The sequence below is a fragment of the Xiphophorus hellerii genome, chromosome 3 (genome assembly GCF_003331165.1).
Source record: "Xiphophorus hellerii strain 12219 chromosome 3, Xiphophorus_hellerii-4.1, whole genome shotgun sequence".
Classification (NCBI taxonomy): Eukaryota; Metazoa; Chordata; class Actinopteri; order Cyprinodontiformes; family Poeciliidae; genus Xiphophorus; species Xiphophorus hellerii.
In genome coordinates, this window is record NC_045674.1 from 5948819 (window position 1) to 5967107 (window position 18289).

General features: G+C 35.5%; 1 protein-coding gene across 4 annotated transcripts in view; it reads left to right on the forward strand.

Annotated features, from left to right (window-relative positions):
* The first annotated feature begins 4803 nt into the window (after window positions 1–4803).
* etv1 (ETS variant transcription factor 1) overlaps window positions 4804–18289 on the forward strand; it is a 33977-nt gene continuing 20491 nt past the window's right edge. Inside the window, exons 1-5 of one of the 4 annotated variants that reach the window (XM_032559057.1) lie at window positions 4804–5075; window positions 5278–5352; window positions 6086–6176; window positions 6445–6492; window positions 10225–10278. In XM_032559057.1, coding sequence (XP_032414948.1) covers window positions 4929–5075; window positions 5278–5352; window positions 6086–6176; window positions 6445–6492; window positions 10225–10278 — 415 coding nt within the window. In that variant the 5' untranslated portion in view covers window positions 4804–4928. Of the gene's footprint in view, window positions 5076–5277; window positions 5353–6085; window positions 6177–6444; window positions 6493–6673; window positions 7202–10224; window positions 10279–10793; window positions 10897–18289 lie in introns of those variants that run through there. The other 3 variants (XM_032559060.1, XM_032559061.1, XM_032559062.1) reach the window with 3 other exon arrangements.

The following is an 18289-nucleotide window of genomic DNA, read 5'->3' on the forward strand; positions in this document are numbered from 1 at the left end:
GCAAAAACACAAAGTATTACCAAATATTTTTGGTCTAGATTCTGGTGCAAATATGTTATTACACTTAAAATGAGACCAAACTTACTTACAAATAAGTTTTAAGCAAGATATAGGTGCTTGTTTTAAGTAGGTTATTTTTTAATATTGATAAAAAAGATACTTGTTCCACTGGCAGATGATTTCACTCATAACAAGACATTTTCCCCATGTTAATTTTGTCTTATTTCAAGTGTAATAAGACATTTTCACTAAAAACTAGACCAAAACTACTTGGTAATATTTTGTCTTTTGCAATGTAGTAAAATTTGCCTGGACTTTTGTAACACAGTTGCTTGCTAAAATAATCACGCCATGTAAACTTATAACTTTCACTCACAATTTGTTATGTTTCAGCTAAAAACGGTAACTATGTCTTTGTGATTTGCTGTTATATTCTGCCAAAAACACAAAATCTTACCAAGTATTATTGGTCTAGTTTCTAATGCGAATACAGTTTAAATAAAATAAAACTAGCTCATAAGTAACTCTTCAGCTGGAATTATGAGCTTCTTTTAAGTCAGTAATTCCTTAATATTTATTTCATAAATATACTAGTTCCATTGGGCAGATTATTTCACTTATAATAAGACATTTTCACCAAGTTATAAGTGAAATAATCAACCAGTGCATCTAAAACTGGGTTGCTAGGTAACGGGCTGGGCTTGGCTGGGGTTGCTAGGTAACCTGATTATGAAGTACACGGTAATAGAACTTTTTCATCAATGTTAAAGGAATTATTTACTCTAAACAAGATACTATATCTTCCTGAAAAGTTACTTATGAGTTCGTTTTATCTTATTTTAAGTTTAATAAATATTTGCTCTGAAAATTAAACCAAAAAAATACTTGGCATAATTTTGTGTTTTTGCCGTGTTTGAGCCATTTAACCCATAAAAGCACTCTTACTGGCACTGATAGTTATTCATTTCTGCGTATCGCCTTCACTTGCACCAAAAGCATAAACTGTTCTGGATGTTTTTCTGATTTACTGTAAGAGCCTTGTTTTTTTTTAAAAATGCATGTTTTTCTGAGAATGACCTTTGGACTGGCTGTTCCTCTAAAAGTGCCATCCGTGACGTGGAGACTAAGATCAGAGTCTCACTACTTTCTTGTGCTTTGTAAAGTGCAGCATTTGTACAGTGAGGTTGTATTTTTGTACACAGTATGATTTATTTTTCCGCTTCCTGCTTCACTCTGGCTCTCTCGCTCTGTTGTTGTTGCCCACAAACAACTTACGTCTGCTAGCACTGACCGAGAAAAGCGATAGAAACAATTAAAGGCTTTAGCTGTTTGATACAGTCTTCTGTTTGTCTTGTATTTTGCAGTAAAAGTACAATTTTTACTCTTTCATGTTCTGCAAAACAATATGTGACAATTTGATTGTTGATAGTTAAAATTTTTATTTTGTAAAAATCTTTGGAGATCTTGAGACAAACACTGTTAGGCACTCAGAAGGAATGCAGTGGAACCAGTTCAGAGTTCATTGAATCTTCCAAATTATTCATAGAAAAGTTGCGTTTTTGCACATTTTATAGAATATTGTAGCAAATACCTAAAATATTGTAAATAAATACCTAGTCGGTGCAATGCTACTTAGCACACTATTGACTGGCGTTTGCACAGCAGTCAATCCAGGCGTGCCATTCATTTTAATGCACTGAGTGGCTGTATTCCTAATAATGCCAAAGGGTTTCCACTGGACATTTTAATGCGTATTAAGATACATTTGGTGTTTGAACTATTAGATTAGCCAGTCATAAGCATTTTCAGAGGGAGTCTTACAGATTTTAGCTGTGGCTGTCCAAACGTCATAAAAACAAAAAAAAGTTCTTAAAGCTGCAGTATTTAACTTAGATATAAATATATTTATTTACATATTTGTTGAAACTGTCACTATGTCATCACAATATGGTATGAGACTGGTAATATGAAAAAAAATCTGCCCTCTCCCAGTGCTAAGTAGAAGCAACCAATCAGAGCCAGGAGGCGGTTCTTGGCGCTGTCAATCACCCTCTGTGTGGTGCTTCTTCCCCTTGATCTCTGCTACTCTGTAGCCAGCACAGCCTGTTATGATTGTTCAGGCTAGGAAGCATGAGGTCATAAATGGTTTTCCTATAACCATAAGTTGTTTTTCTGTCATTAGTACCTCATGTACCTCAGCGAGTACATGAGGTTGATTGACAGCGCTAAGACCCTCCTCCTGGCTCTGATTGGTTGTCTTTGATCAGGAGTGGCGCATTTCTTCTGACGGCAATAATAGCTCAGAAAAGAGGGAGAGATCGATGTTTTCAAATTATCTCACATTTTACTGTCACATCTTTTTTTTCAAATAAAAGTTACAAACTGCACCTTTAACTTTTATAGGAGGACATACATAACTAAAATATATCATTACATGTGTTCCTGTTGATGTACAAATATGTCAAAATGCAGCACAGCTAGCATCAACAGAAAGATAGAAAAGCAGCAGCTCAGTGTATGTTTATTTTTTATTAATATTAACCATTAACCGTTTTTGGTTATTTGGCATTATATTAATGAGGAAAATATCAAAAATATAGAAAACTGGTGATGAAAATTACATTAAAGACTAAAAAACAAATTTAACAGCTGCTGAGCTTCCAAAGATGGTATCTGGTTTTATCTGGGCTGCAGGATTTGGTGTGAAAACCAAACGCAGCTCGGATTTTTATCGCTGCGTCTTGATTGTAAAAACCATCAGCTATTCCCAGGTGTCACAGACTTTATTGCTGTTTTCTGGTAATTTTGCTGAAATCTGCGTTCTCCCGCCAGCGTTTTCTCAGAGATATGAGCCACTTCTGGGAGCCAGCCGGGTGGGCAGCAGCACTTGACCTGCGTTTCTCCGTCGTCGGTGGAGTTCAGCAGGAGTGGCACCGCGTTTCACTTCACATCAGCTTCACCTGCCTGGTAATGGATCCAAGATGGCACCGGCGTGACCGCTGCTGACGGCCGACACGTCCGTCTTTCTGTCAAGAGTTTCCCTCAATGGTAAACTTTACTTTCAGGGATTTCACCTCAAACTATTCTGTTAGTTCAACTGGAAGTTTACAGGCAAAATAAACTGGAAAAGACAAATTATGCAAAAAAAAAACCAAAAAACTTTTTCTATTAGATTAATTTCAATGTATGCTCTTTGAATGTTGGGAGGTAAGGCAGTAATATATTAAATACTAGTAAATTCTTTTGGTTCATTCTGGAAACCAAGCAGCACATTTCTTAAGTCGGTTCAAATAAGCATAAATATAATAAAAATTAAACATTATATTTACCAACAGAAGAAAAATGTGCCCTTATAGAAAAGCTACAGTAAATTTTTCCTTTTATTTTGTTTTCAGAACGTTGACTTAACTGTAGCATTTTTACAGGAGAATATATATAAATAAAATATAAATGTGTTGATGTTTATCTACCAATATGTTACAAATCCAGCACAGCTAGCATCAACAGGAAGATAGAAAAGCTGCTACACAAAATATGCTAAATGAGATTTTTTGTATTTTGATTGTCTCATTGAGGACAACAATCAAAATGCAAATTTGGCTCCAGGCGCCATTTTTGCAAGTATCACCACTAACTATTAAAGTAACCCACAGACATTTGTTTTCCATTAAACTAGCACAATGACGTGTTGGGGCCATTGTAGAAAAAAAGAAGAGTAAACTTCTGAGAAAAAAACTCAGAAATTCTCAGATTAATCTCATAATTTCTGTTATTTTTTTCTTTCAGAAATGTGTGTAAGAAGGCAATTTCAGCAATAATAATTTCCAAGAAAAAAACTCGAAAGCTTTTTCTCTGAAATTTTCAACTTTTCAAAGTCAGAAATTTTAACTTTTTTCTGGTGAATTTCTGAGATTAATCTGTGATTTTTTGAGTTTTCCACATGAATTTGTTGAACATGATATTGGAAAATTATTTTTGAGAAAAAACTTCGGAGATTTTTTGAGAAATGTTCGACTTTTCAAACTCAGAACCTTATGACTTTTTGTAGAAAATTTCTGAGCTCAATCTCAGAATTTCACTGAATTTATTTTCTCTGAACTTTCTGAGTTTTTTTCTGAAAAATATCTGAGATTAATCTCAGACTTTCTAAATTAGTATTTCCTCAGAAATTTAACAGGGGAGATTTGGGTAAAATAAGCAATAACATATTAGCAAATTCAGCCATTTTTCTTGGAAATTTTCTACTTTTCACAGAACTTGGATTTTTTTTTTTTTCTAGAAAATGTCTGACTTTCTGAGGTACTGTAATCCATCGTGGATTGATCTTGCTAAAAACTCAGATTAAATGTTTAAACCCGTACTTTTATTCCTGCAGAACATTGTTGCTGAATTTGCCCATAAAATAAATGAAAATAAAATCGTCCCACTGAGTACCTGGAGCAGTTTTACCCGGTGACCTGCGCATCACTTCCAGGTCAGCGCCTCCTGAGTCTCCGGCGCTCTCAACAATGTATCCCTTTACAGGAGAGGGAAGCGCTGGCGCTAAAGCGAGTCCCTCTGGAGGCTCTTCAAAACACCGTTACCATGGCCACGAACTGGACCGGGTAGAGAAGTGAGTGGCGTGTTTGTGTGTGTACACACTGTATGTGAATGGAGCCCAGGAGGAATGAAAACTGAGTGAGACGAGAGGAGAGGTGCAGAATGTCTGTTTTTGAAATATTATCCAAGTCTGGAGCGAAGTTATTCCAGATAATCTGACAAAAGGCCATACTTACTTACTTACTTACTTACTTACTTACTTACTTACTTACTTACTGACTTACTGCTGATACCGGAGCCGCGTACGCGCCGTTTCACTGCCAGCAGCTATCTGATCCACTGAAAGGCTTTGACATCCAATAGGAGGCGGAGGAGCGCGGCTCGTTTCCATGGGAGGCCCCGGGAGGCGATGCCAAGCCGCCAGGAAGAAGCCCAGTGCGCGGGGAGAGGCGCAGACAGTCGCCGGAGCTGGAGCCGATCCTGCCGGCCGCTGCGTGGCTTTCTGTGCGCGGATGAACACGACGCGAAGGGGAAAGGTGAGCAGATCTCCCCCGCGTCTCCTCCTGCTTTTTGGTGCGCCCTCTAGCTCCGTGCGCTCCTTTTTCCTGCTTTCTGATTGATACCTTTACTTTCTATTAACACCGAATATTCGATTATTCTTTAGAGAAACTGCGTTTTAGAAAGAGGCTGAAGCAGGAATGTAATTTACTTCTGTCTTTCTGTCTCTTTTATTTTAAGCGACGCTTTGCAGACCTGAGATCGTGGAGAATGGATGGAAATCACGACCAGCAAGTTCCTTACTGTAACTCTACAGTAAGTAACCAGAACTAAACTTTAAAGAGTTCATATAAAACTAGCTCTTCTGTCCCACTGGCCCAAACTACTCAGTTAGTAAATGCAGTTTTATCTTGATTTGAGCAGCTTTCAGATTAGATTTATGATTTTTGTTTCTTTTCTTTTCAAACTTTTCACTCTTAAGAAATTACAAATTATGCATCTAACTACGGTTGTGCAAGTAATCAAATGTGTATTTTTGTTTTAATTTCAGCTGTATAAAAAAAAACAATTATATGCATGATTTTTTTTGCCACTTTCCTTGTTCGACTTCTGCAATCTGTTCATCTAAACCTGGAATTTTGTTGAATTCATTTATAAATATTTGGATATTCTCTTCAAAATTTGTATTTTTCAAAACAAACTAAAAGCTTTTGCGACATTTAAGATGAATTCAGAGACAGAGAGACTGTATTGGTCGCTGCAGCTTTGTTTCAGTCTGCTTGATGTGATGCTATTTGTTGCATTTTCATTTAAATTACATTTTGTAAATAAGCAATATTTAACAAACACATTATTGCTTAGACAATTTTAGGTGGAAAAGTTGTCCAGAAAATTACCTGAGAGTTGAGAATTTCTAGTAATATAAGTGTTTAAAATCAATAATCAAAAGATTTCACCCTGTTAAGCAGCAGTGAGGCTTCAGTGAATGACCAATTCAGTTGCTTTTACTCAGAAAATAAATAAAAATCTCTTTTTTTTTTTCCACCAGACGCTGCAGAAGAAGACATCTTGCCATGAGAGTCCAGCAGACGACAGAAAAAGAAAATTCATTAAGTCCGACCTGGCTCTGGACACTGAAGGTGGGTGCAAGACGGAGGGAGAAGTTAATTTCACGGCTTCTAAACATTTAGCAAAATTCAATTGGCTCGCGGCCACCTGCGCCGCCGCTAACTACAGAATCTCAATTACAGCACAGCGGCCTGTGATGGTCCTCACAAGCCTCTGTCAGCGGTCAGACTCACAAATTGACTCGTTATTAGCTGCACACTCTGAGCTGCAGCCAGTCATAATGAACTCGGTTGTTTCTGACACTTTGTTTTGTCTTTCTTCTGCCTTTTCTCCCCTCAGAGCTTTTCCAGGACCTCCGTCAGCTGCAGGAGGCATGGCTGGCAGAAGGTGAGTGCTTCAGCCCTCAAAGAGGGAAGCAGGAGAGGTTGAGAGGTTGTGGTGGTGATACAGTGAAGAGAAAGAAAGAAAGGAAGCAGGCTAGAGTTGCATGCCTTGCGTCGCAGTCCAATTAAAAGCCTGTGTGGAAGAGGCACCTTGTGTGTCATGCATACATTAGAGACTGTGAGCGAGCGAGGGGTCTGGAGGGAGACCGAGGAGGCTCTACCCAGAGAGTGTCATCACAGATTACCAGGAGAAGGAGACGCTCGCTGTCTCTCCTGCTTTTGGCAGCAGCCAACACGCTGCGCGCCAGCCGCCGCCGCCACAGCTCCGCTGCAGCCCACCAACTCTCTCTCTCTCTCTCTCTGTTTCTCTCTCTCTCTCTCTTTCTCTCCCCGTTGCTTCCTCTCAGCACTCGTCTCTTTATCTTCTACAGCTGTACTTTACTATCACCTTGTCTTCTTGAATTTCACTTCTTGGTGGCATAGAAAAAGAAAAAAAAATGGATCTATAATTTTTTTTTTCTCTCAAACTTCCCAAACAAACCCGTCTCTCAGAGAGGCAATAAGTTTTTGTTTTTTTTTAATCGTCTTTTTGCATATTTTTATTTTTTTTTCTAATGGCAACACTTGCTCATGGTGGTCTAACTGAGACGGGATGCTTCAGGATTTAAGCGCGAGCGTCCTCTTTCCGTCGTGTCTGCAGCACCGAACTTTTGGTAAAGATTTTATTTCTATTTGTGCATGTTGGACTTTAAGATGCAACATAATAATTTTATCTCAGTTTTTGTCGTAGTTAGAGAAAAAGTTCCATCTTTAGGAACTGAATTATTGAAAATGTTTTGCAACATAAGAGTTGCTGTAGTTTCAGATTTATTCCAAAATTAAACTAAATATATTTTGTAAAAAACAAAAATTTAGTGTAAAAATGCTAAATTTCTAAACGGCAGTTCTGCATTAATATTCACCATAAAATAATATAAAAAAGCACAAATATTTTTGAGATTGCGGCAAATTGTGCAGTGCATTGCTTAATAAATTTTATTTGTATTTAAATTTTGTTTAAAAGTATATTTAAGGTTCAAATTAATTATTAAAGTGTTTTATTTTAGAATATAAAAATAGAATATGATTATATATTTATTATATTTTTGGTTAAAAACCTAAAAGTTTGTGATTTCTGCTCCAATATTTTTCTAAGTTGCGTAGATTTAACTCCAGTGGAAACCTGCGTTTACTCTCAGTCTTTTTTAAAACCCGATTGAGTCGTAGAAAAGTAAATTCTCTCGACAAAATGGACTCAATCATTTATAGAGTCCCATTTATTCTTCAACCAGAATCTTTTAAAAAATGGGAAGTATTCTTTGTTACGGATCCTGGGATATTTAAACGACTCTGAGGCAGAATTAGCAGTAAAAGAGTAAAAGACGTGTTTTTAATATTTAATAACCGAAGTGATGGAATGAAACGGCGGCCGGAGAAAAAAGGTGTTCGTGTTCAGGATTACAGTTCTGCCTGTCATGGGCCGATGTGATGATGTACGGTTCAGGACTGTGGATTTAATGAATGACTTCCTGTCCATTAAGATGAAAAGGAATACCTTCCCATTTCTAAGATTTATCGGTTCAGGTAATGGGAAGAAGACGTGGAATTATGAGGGGCGGGTTAAATTTCCGACTCCAAAGACGGAGAAGTTGAAGGTTTGTCAAATGACGGATAAACGCCTGACCCCCTCCGGCACCTCCACCTGTCCCTCTCTACTTCCTCTGTAACTCACCCAGAAGCTCTTTATTTAAAACAAAACAACAAAAGAAACATATACGTTTTTATAGCTTTTTCCCTCCTATTTCACACTCGTCTTTAGTTTTAGTAAATCCTCGCCAGTTTTAAAATCCCTTTAAATAGTTCCTGGGTTTAGTTTTGCAGCCTGTTTGCTGTTCTGGTTTTTGTGAATGATTTCCAGCTCTGCCGTTCTCCCCGGGAGTTTGTTGGCCCATTCACAGACTGACTCACCCATCCTCTACTTCCTTTCAAACCCCCACACTCCACCGCGTGCTGCTACCCTTTTTCATGCTACAAACCAACTTTTAACCCTTTTTTTTTAATGCTTTGCTTAGTTTTACTTGGTTTTTAAGATTTTATTGCATGTGCATTTTCTCCTCTTTATCTGTTAATTGTTTACTCTCCTCTGTTCACACTTCTGATGAGAGGGAATAACAGACCCCTGACCACATCAAGAGTGATAAAAGTGGAAAAATCTCTGTTTTTTTTCATTTCGAAGACCTCCAGACACGTCAAGACACGCTACTGGTCGTGTGATAATGAGGATTCACCTCTTTGTGGGTATAAATAGAAGTGCTAATGACACATTTAATATGTCTTTTTGCTGCACAGAGTCAAACTTGAGGGTTGCGGGGAAGCTGTCAGCGAGTGTAAACACTCTGGAGATAAATATGTGCAAGCCTAATTGGAGCTGGAGCGGAGCAGGCTTCATTATTTTAGCATTAGCCGGGTGCAGGTGAGGCGTTCGCTGGGTTTGGGTTGGAACAGACCTGACTCGGTAGGTACAGGTGGATCCACCAGTGGGGAGGAAGCCAATTAGATACTGGTAACAATGGGTGATTGGCTGCTGGCAAACGATGGGAAAGCCGAGGATGCGGCGCAGTCAATGGACGGGGCGTCCTCCGGAAGTGGATCTGGGAGGCGGAGAGGGAGCCAGACGGGAAAAAATGGAAAAATCTGCAGCAAGCATGTCAGTGCAAGTCAGTTAGGGTCGATTTATATCTTCGTTTTAATCAAAAATCATTTTATACACAGCTGTGGAAAAAATGAAGAGCTCACTCAATTGAAAACCTCCTGGTTATTCCACCAAATATTTATTCCTGAACTCTTCCTGAGTTAAAACATCAATATTGTTGTTTCTAAATGAACATGAACTTGTTCTCTTTGCATTATTTGAGGTTTGAAAGCACTTCATCTTTGTCCTTATTTTGACCATTTCTCTGCAAATAAATACAAAAATTTTGCTTTGAATTTCAGACATGTTGTCAGTAGCTCGTAGAATAAAAGAACAATGTTCATTTTACTCAAAAATATACCAATAAACAGTAAAATCAGAGAATTTGATCATTTTAAGTGGTTTCCTATGTTTTTCCAGAGCTGTATATATGCATATATTTAGATTTGATTCAATAATCATCAAAATGAGAACAAATTCTTTAAAAACAATTTAGGTTTGATAATAAATGCAACAGAACTAGCATTTAAACATTAAAAATGCAAAAAGTATTTAAAAAGTAATTCTTTTTTTTGTTTAAAATCATATTATCGCCTCAATTTTACAAATATTTTTGCCAATAAAACTGCAATTAATTGAGATTTTTTTTAAAACAGATATATGACGATATAATCACGGTTTTTAATACATTCCAGCATCAATAACATGAAACAAGTTAAGTTTGTAAAATGTATATTTAAGAGTAAAATCTGCAATTCAATTATCTGCCAACATTTTTTTAGAAGAATCAAGCAGATTTTACAGAAATTGGTTTAATGATTGTTACATTTTTTAAAAATGCTTATGGTGGGCATGAGGATTAAAATATATTTCATAGATTTTCTTCATGAGTTTGAAATGTAACCAGAAGAAGTGGATATAAAGCGACTCGGTTCTGCAGAGATCCGTCTGAACGTGAGAGAAAAATCCTCTGCTCCGTTTTTTCTCTTCTCTTTGTGTGTTTAGCTCAAGTTCCCGACAATGACGAGCAGTTTGTCCCAGACTTCCAGACAGAAAACTGTAAGTAAGAAACATCGCCGCTCCGTCTCGTAGTTGGTGTGAAAATCCACCTCTTTCTTTTAAATTTATTTTAAACATTGTGTGTCTCTCGGTTCGTTCGTCTTTGCTTTTTATCTGCAACAGATAGACGTACGGAAACTAGAGTTTATCACAATCTGTTTACCTCTTTCTCTTGGTGGTTAATTTGCATAAGGAAAACATCAAAATCTTGAGGCAGACTTTTTTTAAGCTGATATTTTTATCTCCCAAACGCCTTTTAAGTGACGTTTTCTTTTTTTAAATCTCCCACGGTAACCTTTTCTCAAAGGGCTTCTGCATAAACCATCCAGTGTGGCTACGTTTTCTAAATAAGGCACGGTAAAATTAGTTACTACATTTATCTTTTTTACTGGAGGGTCGGCTCGTCTTGCAGAATAAAAACAGCTGCACTCTTTTTTTTTTACACAATTTGTCCCATTGAATATTAAATTAAGTTTCTAATAATACTTGCAGAAGTGTTGCTGATGTCTGATTTTGTGCACTCAGCGATAAGGAGAGCGCATAAACATCACCTGGTTGTGAACGTTGGTTTCACATGGAGGCTTGGCACGCTCCGTCTCTGGAGGAAGTGAAGCCAAGGTGGGGACAGAAATTGAGAGAGTGGAGCTCAGTGGGACTCGGATCGAGCACATGTCTTTCAGATGAGCCAAAATACGCATGAAACTGTGAGAAAAAGCACAAAAGTGTGCGCCCACGCCATGATTTCCATCACCCTTTAACCTCAAGAGCAACATCTGAACAATGTTTGCAGGTTTAAAGGTTTTAAATATGGTTAAGTTGGAAATTTCATCATCAATTTTGATAATACATATTTTTAGAACCTCATTTTATATAATAAGTTGCATAGAAAATTGTCACTTTTGCCTAATTTGCAAATAGTGTGAGCAGCTGCACTGCAAAAACAAAATGTTACCAAGTAATTTTAGTCTAGTTTTTAGTGTAAATGTCTTTCAAGTAACTTTTCAGCAAGAAGTAGCCTTTTTTCCATAAATAATAAGACCTGTCACATTAACAAATGATCCTGGACAATAAATTATCGCGATAAACGATAATATTGTTGATTTGAGACACTTTTCAAGTAATATCACAATAATATTGTAAAAATAACACCGTGAAAGATCAATAAACTTCAAATTCAAATGAAGATTTAATACTGGAACTGGATTTTAAATTTCCAAAATAAATAAACAGAAACAACAAATAAAATGAATTATAAAATCTCTGTAAACTAAATTCTCCAGTTGAGACTAAAGATTTTTATCATCCAGTTTTTGGTAAATTTAATGTTTTAATTGTTGCTCTATGACTTTGGATTTGTGTGTTTTTTGTGATGTGAAATGCCTTGGTGCTGAAATGTGCTGCACAAATAAACAATAAAACTAGAAAAAAGATCAATTGAAATTATTGAGCTCGTTCTAATTTATCATGTGATTAATTGATTTATTATTTATCTTACAAGCCTATAAATAATTCTTTAATATTAATGAAAATGTACTACCTCTACTGGCAGATTATTTCACTTACAATGACATGTTTTTCCCATGTTATAAGTTAAATAATCTGCCAATGTATCCAACACTGCGTTGCTAGGTAACGGGCTGGGCTTGGATGGGGTTGCTAGGTAACGGCGCCACGCCGGATGATTGTGAAGTAAATGGAACTAGAACTTTTTCATCAATATTAAAGGAATTATTGACTCCAAATATATCTTACTGAAAAGTTACTTATGAGTTATTTTAGTCTTATTTTAAGCAAACTGATATATTTCCACTAGAATCTTTTTTGATTTTGTGTTTTTGCTTTGAAAGAAAGAAAAAAAAAAACATTTCAAAATCGTGTGTGTAAATTACCCAATGATGAGTTCAGAACCAGAGGTCACCAAAACTGTCCCGTTGTCCTTCAGGGGTAGCTGGGGTGGGCGGCCATGATGCCAGGAGGCTGCTGACCATCTGAATTGTCCTGTTGGCAAACCTGCCGCAGACTGGAGGGGCACTAACAGATGGCGGGGGGGTGAGGGCGCCGCGCGGGGCCGGGCGCTTGAGCAGGCATCCCAGCCGGCAGCGATCCCATATGGGTTTCACCGGTCCGAGAGACGGAGGCGCGGCCGCTGAGGTGGAGGTGGAGACACTGAACAGAATGAACTGGAAGGAAAGCGGCCATTTTGTTTGTAAAAATACCCAGTAGGTGTCTTTGTTGGTGACGTCCATAAACACTCAATGAGACTGAATAGTGCAGATTTTTTTATTCCACTGCAACAACACAAAATCTTACCAAGTATTTTTGTTCTAGTTTGTAGTCTTAGTTCACTTGAAATAAGTCAAATTAAATTAAAAGTAACTTTTCTGCAAGATACAGGAGCTTGTTTTACAATTCCTTAATATTGACGAAAAGGTTCCAGTTCCTTTGGCAAATTACTTAACTTATAACAAAACATTTTTCCTGTTATGAGTTAATTTATCTGCCAATAGAGCAAGTTCTTTATCATCAATATTAAGGAATTATTTACTTAAAACAAGTTAGTTTTAAGTTAATTTGTCTTATTTCAAGAGTAACAAGAAATTTGCACTAGAAACTAGGACAAAAATACTCGATAAGATTTTGTGGTTTTGCAGTGAAATCAAATTTATTTATTTTTTCAGTACCAACATTCAAATGATAGAACTGTGAGAAAATATATTCTAAAATACATAGAAAAGATAACTCTGTTGATGTGGTTAAGCCATCCACATAAAGGCTTTAAATGTTTTGACTCAGTTAAAACTCACGTATCAGTTTTATGTCACGTATTTGAAAACCATTAGCGACAGTTTATTCTCTGTCCTGTCAATCTGTCCTTTATGACAGAACATGTCGACTCAAAGCATTTTTTTTTTTTAGATTTAAAATATGAATAAATATATTAGATTTCATAAATCCAAATGACAGCGACACATTTATTCTGAAAATATTCATGTTTGAATAAATACTTAATTAGCTGGCTAGCTACTTTTCTAGCTTGTTGCTAAAAATTATTAGCATTTCTAAGGGGAAAATTTGTTTTACAGTATAAAAATACGATCTACTCATTAATTTTGTCTGAAATTTAGATTGTGACGGGATTGTTAAACATTTCTTTTGCTAGCTTGGTACGTGGCAAACTAGTAGCTAATGCTAATCATTTTTGCTAGTATGAAACATTAACATTAGAAAAAACTGCGTACTATTGATCGATACATAAAATAAATAAACTAGTGTTTAGTTTGTCTGAAAATATAAGATGAATATTTGGCTAGCTTGCTACGTAGCTAGCTACATACAGCATATGCAAATCAGTTAGCAATAGCAACGAACAAATGAGTTTATAAAAGAACAAATGAGTTTATAAAAGTATTTTGTACAGCTTAGTTGATATAATTTTACACAATTTGATGTGTTTTATCATAAGAAGCATTAATTTAAATTTTGCTTTTGGATATTTGACAATAATGGCAAAACTCCAGTCTTTTGCAGTTTATTAGCCACCTTTTTCTTTTAAAGAATTTATTAAAATAACAATTAATAATTAACATTTCCATCATCTGAAAGTGTTGTCATACATGTTAATTTGGGAAACATCAGAATTGAAATCGAAGTATTGTCTCACTTTAACCATTTTGGTTTGTTGTTGCCTATTGAAAGTCAAAAGCTAAATGGGGGTTTAATGTGTATGAATATTAAAAACAATATTCCTATGAAGTCATGAAAATGGTAAACTTAAAATCAATGACCGGTGAACATTGTTTTAGACATAGAAAGCCACGTTAATCTGTTTCTTTGTGACAGACGAACTCTCAGTGATGAAAATGTTTAAATTGATAGAACAGCTATTGATACTTAAGTTTGGTTTTAAGGCTTTTATAAGAAATAATGCCTGGCAATTACTGATTCTCATCAACAGACATTAAGAAATTATGCACTTCTACTAATTTTTAAAAGGTTATCATTAAGGTTAGATAACTAAATATGGAATAAAATCCACAACAATTGGATTACAGTTTGGATATTTGTTCATATCAAGACGTCTTGATGAGAAATTTGACAATCAGTGATTTTTGTGATTTGTTCAACTGTTAACAGAAAAAAATCATATTATCTCAAAATTAAACTGTTTTTTGATTTCTGTAAATGTCAAATATCACCTGGCTTTCTGTTGTTTGTATTTGTATCATATTTGACACATCAACCTTTTTCAGTTAGTTAATGACCATCAAAAATAAGAATAAAAAAAAAAATCACATTTAAACGGCGTTTACCTCTTTTATAAGATTTCTTACTCTGGATTTTGCTTTTCTATAGAGAATGCGTAAATAAACATACAAATAAATAGTCAGATAAACTAATTTTGCTGGACGATAAATGGTTCCAGAAGATATTGCGATAAACGATAATATTGTTTTGAGACCATTTTGAAGTAATGTAAAGGTAATTCCGTAAATAATGAAAGAACACATTCTCAAAGGTCAATAAACTTTATTTTCTAATGAACATTTAACACTAAATATCCAAAATAAACAAACAAAACAACAGAAACAACAAAAGAATTCATTATAAACAAAATTGTCCTTCACAAAAAGGTATAGTTGAGACCAAAATAAAAGATTGCAGATCAGCTTAGAAAGAAAAAAAAGAGGAAAAACTATAAGTCAAAATGTAAATATAATTATTGAGCTTGATTTAATTTGTGATCAACTGAATTGATTGATTGATTATTGCAACGGAATTTAAATCAATCAAAACAGAAAGTAAAAGTAAAAGAATCAAAACCAGTTTGCATTGGTTTAAATTGTAATAATGACCTAAACGATCCAGTAAACTTTTGGTTCATTTTGTGTTTTTTCCACCTTTAATTTCATGACCTTTACATGTCGAACAAGCAGGACGGCCTTCCTCAATGTCAACTTTCTGCTCTCCGCCGATCAACCAGCATGCGAAGCAAAAGTGTCACAAAGCTGAAGGAGAATCGGGAGAAATTTCTTTGTCTCAAACTCCAACACAGATGCTTACCATTAGCATAACTTAGCAGGGAACGAAGGAGGAGAGGAGGTGTAAAATGAGGCCACACGTTGCCGGCACAAACGAGCCGCCATCATTTAACAGCAGAGCCGAGCGCCTGCAGCAGGTGAAAATGGAATGGGAGGTTTTTCACCGCTGCCAAAAGACCTGAACTTTTTTATGAATGGACCGGAGAAATATCTGCCAAACGTCGGCTCCGGTTCTGCCAAAATTCACAATTTGCTCCTAAGAGTTCACAGCAGTTTGGGCCAACAGATCCGTCACCATGAAGTGGTTGACTGAAACGAGCTCAGTAATTCCTGTTTCGTTTTTCCTCTTTGTGGCAGGTTCACTTGTGTATTTATTTAAACATTCTCCACAGGAAAGCAAGATCCACGTTAAGAAATGTAGGTAGTTGTGAAAAATAAACAGTAAATCAATCAGTTCGATTAAAACAAACTCAATAATTTCTATTTGCATCAATTAGAGTTTTTCTTTCTACCAAAACTGATCTTCACTTTGGTCCCTTTTTAACTCCTTTTTCTTTGTTTTATTTATTTATTTTGGATGTTTTGTCAAACGTTTGTTAGAATTTAAAGTTTATTGATCTTTGAGAATGTGTTCCTGCATTATTTATGCCATTGTATTTCTTGAAAATGGTCTCAAAACAACAATATTATCGTTTATTAATATAATTACAATAATTTCTGGGACAATTTATTGTCCAGCATAATTTGTTTTTGCATTTATATTCAAACATTCTCTATAGAAAAGCAAAATCCAGATAAAGAAATGTAGATAGTTGTGAAAAATAATTAAAATGATAAAAGCTGTGTAAATGGGATTTTATAACTCATCCTTTTTTATCTAGCTATTAGAACATCAAGTTTATTTGGTAATAATGTTTACTTGCATTACTACCAATATATTTTACTATTATTACCAAATATTTAAAAGCAAAACTTAAATGAATGCTTCTTATGATAAAAAAATACATCAAATTGTGTAAAATTATATCTACTAATCAGTACAAAATACTGTTCAGAACAACATGAACTGGATCAAAGAGGCTTAAGGGTTTTTGACAATAAATATTTTTAAAACGTCATTACTATCCACACAGCAAAGACCTGAGAAAACTAATAAATGTTTAAGAGAATGGCACAAAAACATTTGCATTAAAAATAGGCCTGATAATTGCTCTAACTACCTCTCTCCTTTCCATCTTGATTAATCAATATGTAGATAATGAGAGCAATCAAGCCATGATGGGCATGACATTCTGGACTAAAAAGGAAGTCTCTGCTTCAGTCAGAGGCGAAGCCCTCGCTATTGATTTGTGTACCTTGGCACCCTGCTGACGAAATCTATTGTGACATTTCCATTTCTAATTTAAGACCCTGTGCTGCTGCACATGTGAAGCCATTGTTGCGACCTGATGCGGCGATCAGCCGAGTCTTTTCTCAGGGACTCTCACGCTTAAACCGAGTGACTTTGACCACTTAACTTTAATTAAATGAAGAAATTAGAAATAGAGTTTTGGCCCCTGCTGGGTTGGAAATTAAAATTGTTTATTTTTTGTGTTTGCTGCTCACGTCCTGTTTTGGGAAAATCCACTTATGGTTTCAACGTCTGCGGAGTTTGATACAATAAAAACGTAAAATAAGCATTTCAGTGCTCAAATATAATGACAGACAAGATAAACGATCATATCAGAAGATTTTAGATCACAAAAAATATAAAACCTTATTAAATTTACATTGTTTTCTATTACTTTTTAAATTTCAGTACATAAACTGCAAAAACACAAAATCTTGCCAAGTATTTTTGGTCTAGTTCTAGTGGAAAAATCTCAGTTCACTGGTAATAAAACAAAACTAACTTATACGTAACTTTTTAGCAAAATATAGCAGCTTGTTTTGAGACAATAGTTTCTTAATATTGATGGAAAAGTTCTTGTTCCATTTGTTTCATAATCAACGGGTGTTGCGCCGTTACCTAGCAACCCCAGCCAAGCCCAGCCCGTTACCTGGCAACCCCAGCCAAGCCCAGCCCGTTACCTGGCAACCCAGTATTAGATACATTGTTTCACTTGTAACATGGTAAAAATGTTTTGTTATAAGTGAAATAATCTGCCGATGGAACTAGAACTTTTCTTTAATATTCAGGATTTTTCACTTAAAACAAACTCCTATTTCTTACTGAAACTTTACTTGTAAATTAGTTTTGTCTTATTTTAAGTGAGCTAAGATATTTGCAGTAGAAACTAGATCTAAAATACTAGAAATACTAGATTAATAATACTGCAGTGTTTAGATTTTTGCCGTTGTGTCTGAACTACATTATACTTACAAGGTATTTTATTTTATCAGTTGACTATCCTTTCATTTTGAATTATCATTTAAATTACAAACTCCTGTGTAATCTAAATATTTGTCTAACTTATTTTGTTTATTTGCTTTCATTTTTAATATCTTCTGTCACATTTACACATTGTTTGATCCATAGTATTAGAAATTACTTTATAGATTTCTTTGGAGACATTTTGTTCATCTTCCTCAGTGGTAGTGCTTTAAAGTTTAGCTTCTGTGTTAGCAACTAGCATTGGTCATTTAGCTGTTTAGCTTTTCTGTCATGACCTATAAAACGGATTTAATAGGTTTTTTTAATCTTTATGTAAATTAAACTGAGAAGATTATTTACTCCAGTTCAACTCACAACTTGTATTTTCCACCAAAACAACTAAAAGGTTTCTGTTATACAGATTAAAATCCTTTAAATGAGATTACAGACATGTCCAACATGTTTCCCTGAATGTTTGTAGCGTAGAATTGTGGGTCCCATCCTTCCCCTCCTCCACCTGTTGCTGCACATTGCGGGTCAGCTGGCTGGAAGGAGCCTACTGCTTTTTCTATGTGTTGAAGAAAAACAAATTCAGCAGCTGAGGTACATTTTTGGTCTC